The sequence below is a fragment of the Girardinichthys multiradiatus genome, chromosome 24 (assembly GCF_021462225.1).
Source record: "Girardinichthys multiradiatus isolate DD_20200921_A chromosome 24, DD_fGirMul_XY1, whole genome shotgun sequence".
Lineage (NCBI taxonomy): Eukaryota > Metazoa > Chordata > Actinopteri > Cyprinodontiformes > Goodeidae > Girardinichthys > Girardinichthys multiradiatus.
Window position 1 is genome coordinate 17,480,302 of NC_061816.1, and position 9,991 is coordinate 17,490,292.

The window sequence follows — 9,991 nt, forward strand, 5'->3', positions numbered from 1 at the left end:
AATTTTAGAAACTTTCTAGATTGAAATCTGAAAAGTGTGGTGTGCTTTTGAATCCGACCCTCTTCAGGTCATAATTTGTAAAACCTTTTTTTTTTTTGCCCATTCTTGATGGGTCTGTGAACATAATCTTGCCACAGATTCTCAATTTGGACTTAGATCTTGACTTTGACTGGGCCATTCTATCACGTATATATGCTTTCATCTAAACCCTTCTAATACAGCTCTAGCTGTATGTTTGGGATCTTTGTCAAGCTAGAGGGTATTTATTGGGCTCTAACAGGTTTTCTTCCAGGAATGTCCTATATTAAGATTCATCCATCTTCCCATCAGCTCCCCTTCTACTGATGGAGAAAGGTATCCACACAGCATGACGCTGGCACCACCATGTTTCACAGTAAGGAAGGTGTGTTCAGGATGAAGTGCAGTGTTAGTACTCTGCCACACAACATTTTTCCATGTAGGCCAAAAACGTTCAAACAGGAAATGTTATGGCTTTCCTTCAGCAATAGTTTTCTTCTTGCCATGCTTCCGTACAGGCCAGATTAATGGAGTGCACGGCTCATATTATTCCAATGAGCAGATTCTCCTGCCCAAGTGGTGGAACTTTGCAGTGCCTCCATAATTACTAGGAGCCTCTTGGCTGCAGCTTTAATTGAAGCCCTCCTTGCTCGACCAGTTTAGGTGGATCACGATTTCCATGTTCAGATGACCGATTGAACAGAGCTCTGTGAGATGATCAAAGCTTGACAGGTTTCATGACCTAACTCCGCTTTAAACTTCTCAACTGTGTCCCTGGCCTGTCTGCTGTGTTCCTTGGTCTCTTCGTGATGCTAATGATCACTTTAAAAGAAATTGGGTGCCCTGTTTTTTTAGGGGTATTGGCGTAAAGTGAGCTCAGTGCATATGCATCCCACGTTTCGATTTATTCTGCTACATGGTGGTGACATCATGCTGTGGGGTTGTAAAGTGACCAAATCGAAGAGTTCGAGGGGTATGACTACTTTTGCAACACACTTTAAACTCATTATGTGTTTAATTGAGTTAGGAGGCTTGTGGTGGAGAGATCAAAGTAGACTATTGTCATTTGCTCTTTATTTTTCTAAATATATACTTCCACATACTCACTTGATTTACAGACAGCTTTAAGGTGAGGGTCTACTCTGAAATGTTCACTGATCTCTTTTTTTGTTGCACCATTTTTGCCTTTAAGTTACAAAAAGGAATCAATTAAAGGACATGATCCTTGGCGAATAACAGAAAATTACAGCTTCAGGCAAGATGCAAAATTAGGTCACAAACATTCCCTTGATAATATCATACTTTTCGTGATGTTTAGTTTGTCTTCTAAGACTCCTATCCATTTTGTCTAAATTTCTTAATATTTAAAGCCATTACATCACATTGAACATTATTTTCTTTTAATGATTGGACAGAAACAAAACTTAAATCTGAGTTTCATTTTTTTCTTGAACTCCAAAGACATTAACTCTGGCCTTCTAATCATCCTCATCATCCTCTTCGTCTGGGCCTGGACTTTCGTCGCTGTCTTCCAAGACATAGTGGTCATCTTCCTGGTCATCGGCAAATTCATCGTCGTCCTCTGTGTTCACCTTCCCTGACAAGACGTCCTCGATCCAGTCCTCCAGGTCCTCCGCCGTTGGCAGGTCCTCATCGTTTGACATGTCCAGCCAAACGCTATCTGCCTAGAACATAGTTCACCAAATCATATAGCTCACCAAGCATCACCAATTTGGTTGTTTCTGGACAACCTCCTAACCAGAAGCTTACTTACATCTGTGACGTTGACCACACCAATCTGGGGTCTAAACAGATCCAACTTGAAGGTTTTTTCCCAATACGTGGTCAGCTGTAGGAACAAGACATGTCAAGTTTATTTTAGGCTAGTAATAGTTTATTGTGAGGCAGGTTTATGTTTAGGAAAGGAGATGTGATGGTGAGGCAGAACCAGAGGGAAGTCATCAGGATCAATCCAGACGATACTGAGCTCTGGGTTGTTAGTGTTGTCTCTGGCCACGTCTTTCAGGACCTCCAGGAACCCATAGCCATCTGTGTAAATAGTAGAGATGATCATTAAACAAGTTCAATACCTGAAAAAGTTGGCCAAGGTCAAATAAAAATACAGTTTTCACACTACTAAAATAAAAGATGTTGAAAGGACAAAAAACTTAACATGACTGTGCAGGAATTTTGTTCCACTCTCTATTGCAGGATTGCTTCTGTTTTACCACACTGGATGATTTTTGAGCTTGTTGAAGTTCATTACACTGCATCTAAATTGGATTTAAGTCCAGACTTTGACTAGACCACTATAAAACCTTGCTATTAGTGTTATTTTAAGTTTTTAGAGCCATTTAGTTTTCTGGAGTCCCAAAGCCTCGGAAATTGGTTTGCAACCCTTTAGAGACTAATAGATGACAATGACTTTGTTTCTAATTTAATATTGTTTTTCTATTATTTGGAGTATAATTTGTTGCTTTTGGAGATCTTTTAACCTACTTCATGTTGTCAAACAGGTCATATTTAAATTGCATGCCTGGCAGTAAACAGGGCTGGTTGTGGCTAGTGAGTTTAAACTTCCATGTGGTCAATTACAATTAATTATTTAACTTTTTTACAAAGGGCCACGACCAATTATTACTTGAAAGCTGCATTTTGCATTTACTCAGGTTTCAAATCGCTTGATGATCTGAAACATTTACTAAGTGTGATGGAAGAAATCTGTAAGAGGTAAATACTTTTTCCACAGCCCTGTGCATTTTGAAACAATAAAAATCTTTGAGGTGCAGCTATGGACCTGGATCTTCCTCCTCAGCAAAGGCAACAATATGTATCCCATCCATATCATCCTCCTAGAGAAGGAAAAAAAAACATTTACAATACATCGACTGGGGTGGCTTTAATTGAAGCAAATATTCATTAAAGTAGCAAAGGATTCAATCTGCATCATTAAGGTTTAACAATTGCTCACCCATATCTCAAACATATTCTCTGCCCGGAGCTTCCTCAGTGTAGCCCTGTAAAGACAACACTGTGTAACTCTTACCTAAAAAGGCACCTTAGTGTATCTGAACACTGACATCTCCAGCCAAACAAACAGAACATACCTCCTGTGTTGGTTGACAAACTCAATTATGTCCATCTCTGACAGTGGTCTTCCAGGCAGGATGGCCGGCTCCTCCATGAACGGCTCATAGAAATTTACTTCATTCATCTTTAGGGAGAGATGTTTGGCCACCTAAAACAATGTAACATCCTGTATTTTACTAAAAGTACATTTGAACCCATACATCTTTAAGATTTAATAGGAAACAAAGCAGCTAGCAAAAATGGGTAACTTACTTTGGCTGGAGCTACTTTAAATCTACTGGTAAAAACAATGTTAAAAAGCTTTGTAAGGCTTTAACTTCTTTGAAAAGGGGTGCGACAAAATATTAGCTTTTTTTTTTTTTTTTAGGGTGGACAAAATTGACGACTGAGCAGTGGCAACATGTCTGATTAGCTTTAGAGGTGCTAGTAAGCAAATGTTTTTGAGAGGTTGACGATCCTGCCATTTTTTGTGCTTTTCCGGGTCACATATCCAGCAAAAAGTTTGCTTTCACACCACGAGCCCTAACCTTAACACTGACGTTAACAAAAACTACAGTCTGCGACAAGATATTATTAGAATATTATGTTTTTAGTCTTTGACAAACCAAAGCTAGGTAAAATAAAGGCATTTGCTATTGGCCTAAAAGCCTAAACTATTAAGGCCAAAATATACTCCACAAGAACAGAGAAATTTGTTCTTCATCTCAAGGTGGCAAGAAAAACTTCTTTCTGGCCAGGACATCATTTTATATGTCAGTCACTTACAGAACTTCTGAGAAGTCCTCATAGTTCCTTACCACTGCAGTATTTGTTAACGTAGTAGCCACACTCTCATTTCAGATCAACCACAATATGTCTCTGACACCAGGCAAGAAATAGGTTCTGTCCAGAACACATGTCAAGCACCAACAGCAAGAATCCCAGAACCAGGGTTGCAAGAACAGAAAGATCTCATTTTGTTCTTGCAGCCCTGGGGGGGAGAACACATTTTTCTGTGATTGCAGAGTATGTGTTGGCCTTTAAAAGCCTATTACTCCTAACCCATTGACAGGATTGAAGAAACCTTTCGAAGAAGAGGTATAATGTGTTCAAGAACCAAGTGAAGTCCAGTTGCCCTCTATTTAAACGCTTAGAACTAGAGCACACCCTAATTTGCTATAATTCATCCCCAACTACAGTACTGTATAATGTCTAGTATTTACCATTTTTCTCAAATGTTTCAGTGCATAAAATGTAGACATCACTGCTATATGTTGCTAACAGTAGTTAGGCTGGTCCCTAACCATAGCAATTAGCAAATCCCACTAGATCTCCAATGTAGATCTAGAACCTGGACATGTTGGGTTTAATATGAGAGGAAAACAGCAATAGTAATGTAAAAAAAAAAAGAATAATAAATGGAAATTAGCTTTTAATGTTTTCCAAAAACTTCAAATTCACTGTATGCCTGTTCTGCTACGTTTTGTGTTTACTCATGCTATCTAGTCTGATTTAAAAATTAGTTAAATGATCTGAAACGTTTAAGTATGTATGGGGAGTTGCTTTAGGGGGTTAGAGGAGAAAAAAGTTGATGAAAGAGTTAAATTAAGACAAATTCATAAAACAAACCATCATTTATGGTATGATCCTTTCATTACTTACAGATTTTTCAAATGTTGCAAAGAACTTGATGTAAGGTTGAAATCTCTCCGAGGCTTCCTGGAAAGCTTTGAAGTCTGACAAAACAAGTGACAGAGAAAGATTTTTTAGTCAAAAATAAATAACATAAGTAAAGGAAGCGAAGGTCCTTCAAGCCTAGACAATTCTTTGGTGCATGATGAGGTGAGAAAGCAGTAAAACCCAACATCTTCATTCAATTTTCCAGCATTGGGGTTTTGCAGTCATTTTTAAAGTAACAAAGTCTCTCTTAATACAGTTTTATACGCTTGTAAAGAGCTCCTGGCTCTGCTACCAATGGGGTCACAGTCAAGGACCAACCTATCTGTGGACAGATATGGGATTCATAATGAAAATCTGTGCCAGCATCTTCCCTGCTTCATTTTGTCTCTCTCTTTTTTTTTTGGTTGGAACTATAATTGCAGTTTGACCTATTACATGGAGAGCTGGGAGCTATTTAAAGCGTCTCCTGAGACTAAGTGAGAGTGTCTGGAATCAGGTTTCTCTTTAACAGGCTTCATATTATGTCGCACCATTAGCCTCTAGATCCCATTAGCATCTCAGAAGCTCACTGGGACATCAAGGAGACAGTGATACAGTATGGCTATATTTTTAACCCATTAAACTCTCTTTAAATAAATTATACATGTATTAATTTGCGCATGTGAATTTGTTTAGAGCTTGATGAACTAACATGAATCCTCTCCTTTGAAGTAGCCAATGAGCCTGATGTCCTCCTCCATTCTCTCAAATGCTCGCAGCTCCATGGCATTATTGATGATCTCCACTGGATCCTCCAGCACCTGGAAGATGTTATAAAAAAAGGAGGATCATTTTCAGTTCAACCAGGCTGAAGGTCAGCTCGCCATAAAAATTTGCTTACACAACACAATGTAGTGCTTAATTTTTGGTTAAGGAAGGCCCTGTTTTTCTCCGTCCATCTTCCCATCCCCACATCATGATGTTGCCACCACCATGTTTCACAGTAGGGAAGGTAGGGGATTCTCTCATTCTCTATCTTTGACTTGTGTGATGTGTTCCCGCTGTTTGTTCACTAATATTCTCTAACTCTGAGGCCTACACAGAACAACAGGATTTAATTTGCACACAGGCGGACTTTTGATAATTTGGTTACTTGACAACGCAATCAGTTGCAGAGGTTTCAGAGTAAAGGCGTCTGAATACATATACATGGCACACTATTTAGATTATTTATTTAAAAAGATGGTAATTTTCTTTCCACTTTACCATTATGCACCACTTTGTGTTGAAATCCAAAGAAAATGTATTGGAAGATGTGATTGTAACCTGACACATTGTGAAAAAAATCAAGGGGTAGAGCTTAAAAGTAGGTGGTCCATAGTTCTTAAAACTTTTGCTTCGTGGGCTTTTCCAAGTAATTTGTGTACAGAATGGTGAACTACATATGGTCTTAATTAAAACAATCAAAATAGGGAAACGTGGTGGTGGCAGCATTATACTGTGGGATGCTTTTTTTCAGCAGGGACAGGGCTGCTGTTTAGAGTTGATGGGAGGAAAAACTCAAATCAACTGAAGAATCTGCAGCAATATTTGAAAATTGATGTTCACAGACATTATCCTTCCAATCTGAGACTTCTGAGTTATACACTTACTTGTGTTGATCTTGTCATAAAATCCCAATAAGGTTTTTAGTTCAAAAATGACAGAATTTTCAAAAGTTCAAGGGGTATAAATACCATTTGTAAGGCACTGAATTTGGTGGTTTTGACTGTTAAAATTATCCTGGGTGCCAGATTGTCAGAACTTGGTGGAAAAAGTTTTCTAAGACCTATAATTCTTTTCTGTATGACATTTCAAACATGCTTTTCTCTAACCTCAGCATTCTTTAAGTACATGCGCAGAGGATGAATTGGCATCGGAACAATATATATTTAAAAATGGTGTTGCTCGGTTACTCGTGTATTTTGTCTCAACATTCACTTATAAATTGGTCTTTCAAATGGGTGTTAGGTAGCCAACTAATAGCAATTAGCTGTTTCACAACCATGCAATTGTTTGACATGACTGTAAGTTAATTTACACCCTGTAGGAAAAGTGTAAATGAAGCTGAGACTATTGCCCTGATGTAGACATGCCTACTTGTTAGGACTGTTCTATATTAGGATGCAATGGGTTCTTTTTGTGTGTCTAAGATGTGACTTAGGAACTGTCCTAATCATGGCTTCAGTGGACCTGTCATAAAGCTTTGAGAATAAAATAAATGACTCTCTAAACAGCAGATTTTTCCACTTACATCTAAGAGAAATTCCACCAAGGTGTCTGCTGAGAGCTCCCCATCAAACTCAATGACACGATCGTCCTTGAACACATACACACTTCCAACCTCCTCCAGACCTGGGGAGGAGAGGGATTGGCTATTAGTACTCTATGATAAACAACTTTACACACACTCTAGCCCTTAATATCATTGGTGTTAAAAGGTGTTGCATAGGTATGTCAGTATTGTGGTAGCGTGTACAGTATGACATGATACTAAGTCATACCCAATTTTTTTGCTACTTTGGCATCCTTCTGGGAGTCCACCATTCCAAAACCAATGTCTTTGTCCTCTAGGACCTGAGCTGTGAGCTGGTGGATCACAACAAAAAGAAGAATCAATCAAATGACTTGATGAGCCAGAATTATCTTCATCTGAAACCAAAGAGTAATGACTATAATGCATCATGAGGCAGAATGTTAGAGAACATAGTGTGACTTCTTCCACCAAGGTGTGTTCGTGATGTTATTGTGCATTCCATTTAAATTCACTTTTTGGAAACTCTCAGTGATAACTTTGAGTTTTCTCATGGACCTCAAAATCCAATATGGCTGCCACTCAAGGCAGTGACAGCTGCAGCAAAGAACTGTTTACTGGGACTTGTAAGGGCTTGTATCTAATTAAATCAGTTACAGTACTGTCCAGAATCTATTTGTTAACATGATCCTTTAGTCTTTGAAGGTATAAAAACAGAATAATGTGATACTGGCTTGTAAGGCTAATAGCAGTTAGCTAAGGACAACATTGTGCTGCATTTCATTTACCTTGGAAGTCAGAACCTGGATCTATGAATATTATTGTCACAGTCAACTTAATTATGTTGTAGTTTCAAATCAGTTGAAAATACTTTGTCTGGGCCATTTTAACGCATCATTGTCCTTTGATCCAAACCATTTCATTGTAGCTCTGTCTTCAAGATCGCAAACTAGTGGCCTGATGTTTTCCATTAGGATTTTCGAGTAGAGAGGAAAATTCATGGTTCCATCAAGTATGGTAAGTCATCCAAGTATTTGACCTTATCGGAGTTCTTCTGTTTTTGTTTCAGATCATCAACCAATTTTAGTATCAGACAGACAAAAGTAGCCGAAATACAAAACATCTGTTTTCGAATGGTAATTTTAAGAGAAAAAAGCTACCCAAACCAACCTAGCCCAACATAAAAAGTAACAGCACCCACTCCCATCACATGTTAAATTTGAAAGTTACTTTGATGAACTACATTTTGTGGAAAGCTCAATTTCATTTGCCAGCTCTACACCTGGTTACTGCCTCTCTTGCCCCAATTTACTCAACCTATCTTTATGCAGAATAAAATTAGTTTGATAATCTGAAACATTTAAGTCTGACAAAAGAGCAAAAACAAACAAAATGTAAGCAGGAATATACTTCTTCATGGTACTCCATATGTGTGGCAGCCATATTTGATTTTGGGCTGGTAAAAACCTTTTAGTGCAAACCAGTTGATCTTAAGAAATAGAAAGCACCAACCACATCCCACTGGTTTTCCAAACTTGCAACCGGAACACATTTAGGTTGGGCTAAATAATAACTGGTTTTGAGGGTTCACAGTGTGTGTTTCTGCTTCTGAACAAAACATAATAAACATCTATAAACCATGGTGAATAATAGTGGTAAATACTAGTTCACTAGGTGCAAGAACATGCTTATGTTTCCCCTTGTTTTTCATCTAAAAATGAGAAACGGTAGGATGTTAAAGTCAGCGAATTTTAAAGACACATATAGTAAATTGTTTTTAGGACAGGCTATAATTAACAAAATGACCTAGAAACATTCACTGGATGATTGGAAGAGAGAGAGCACATAATGGGTTTAACATCATTGCTTGCAACTCTAACAGTGTGCTCAGGTAAATTATGCAGTGAGTCAATCAAACTAATATTATGATACCAGTTCTTCAGCTTACATTAATCCAGACAGTTATAAAGATAGAGGAGGGATTATGTTAAACTTCTGCTCCCAGCAATATTTTGCAGCAAAGAAAGAATATCAGCTCTCACTTTACTCTGGATTCAGCCTCCTGTGTTCCCCACTTTTCCTCACCTCCAGTACCAACTCTGTCATCTGGAACCGCTTCTGCAGACCCTTGTTGGCTGGCACGGGTTCATGGTAGAACAGGCACAGCAAGTCATACCTCTTCAGGGCCTTCTTGTAGTTGCGCTCGTTAATGTCCAGCACCCTGTCCTTGCCGTCAAAGTTGGGGAACTCGAGACCTTCCTCAGCTTTGCACGGGAGAACCAGTTGGAGGCTGAGGCTGGAAAGAATGGAGAGCCAGAAGTGCTGCATTTCTACTCCCCTGTGGAGAGGTTTGCAAGCCTGAATGCAATTTGCAGGTCTTAGCAGATATAAAATATTAGTTATATTGTTTCAGTAATATTTATGCTTCTGTCTATAGCTCTTCTTTGGCAGCCCTTCTCCTTTTGTCCTCTATCTCCTCCTCTCTTTGTCTTCATACAGTCCAGATCTCAGGAGGATTTCATTCCTCCTCCTTTTCTTTTCCTCACTAAGAAACTAATTTGACCAAGCCCATTTACAGAAAATTCCCCAATGAGAAAATAAATTGATAATTTGTCAGCCATTGGGTTAGTAATATTCTTATGCATACAAAAAAAGAACATTTAACAGAAGGAAAACATTCACGTTGCCCTGCAAACCCTTTTCCACATGTTGTTATGTTACAACTTTAACACTAAGGATGCATGATTTGAAGTGGAAGGGAAAAAAATGTGGCTTTCAATTTGTTTTACAAAAATTAAAATGCAAATTGTATGGAATTCATTCTTATTTCACAAAATCTAGTTTGGCACAATCCACCTAGGGGACACAGCAAACATGTAAGAACATGCTCTGTTCAGATGAGACCATGGTAACTCTGGAGGAGCTGCTGGGATAACCAGCTCAGGTGAAAGA

The 9,991-nt window shown here is 38.5% G+C and overlaps 1 protein-coding gene across 1 annotated transcript; it reads right to left on the minus strand.

Moving 5' to 3' along the window:
- Positions 1–1,070: 1,070 nt before the first annotated feature.
- On the minus strand, positions 1,071–9,525 carry LOC124861574 (calsequestrin-2-like). Its single transcript, XM_047355410.1, has 11 exons — positions 9,125–9,525; positions 7,290–7,374; positions 7,040–7,140; positions 5,459–5,567; positions 4,750–4,823; positions 3,126–3,256; positions 2,990–3,035; positions 2,816–2,870; positions 1,967–2,067; positions 1,793–1,867; positions 1,071–1,703 (listed from the first exon to the last, which is right to left on the minus strand). The coding sequence occupies exons 1-11, from the start codon at positions 9,365–9,367 to the stop codon at positions 1,497–1,499; spliced, it is 1,227 nt and encodes a 408-aa protein (XP_047211366.1). The 5' UTR covers positions 9,368–9,525; the 3' UTR covers positions 1,071–1,496.
- Between the last annotated feature and the right edge of the window lie 466 nt (positions 9,526–9,991).

Bases quoted from the DNA above. Each gene is read 5' to 3' on its own strand.
- LOC124861574 (XM_047355410.1), bottom strand. From the start codon at position 9,367: ATGCAGCACTTCTGGCTCTCCATTCTTTCCAGCCTCAGCCTCCAACTG. The intron at 7,375-9,124 runs GTGAGGAAAAGT...GTGATCCACCAG, and splicing joins TGACAGAGTTGGTACTGGAG to CTCACAGCTCAGGTCCTAGA. The intron at 2,871-2,989 runs GTGAGCAATTGT...TTCCTTCTCTAG, and splicing joins AGAATATGTTTGAGATATGG to GAGGATGATATGGATGGGAT.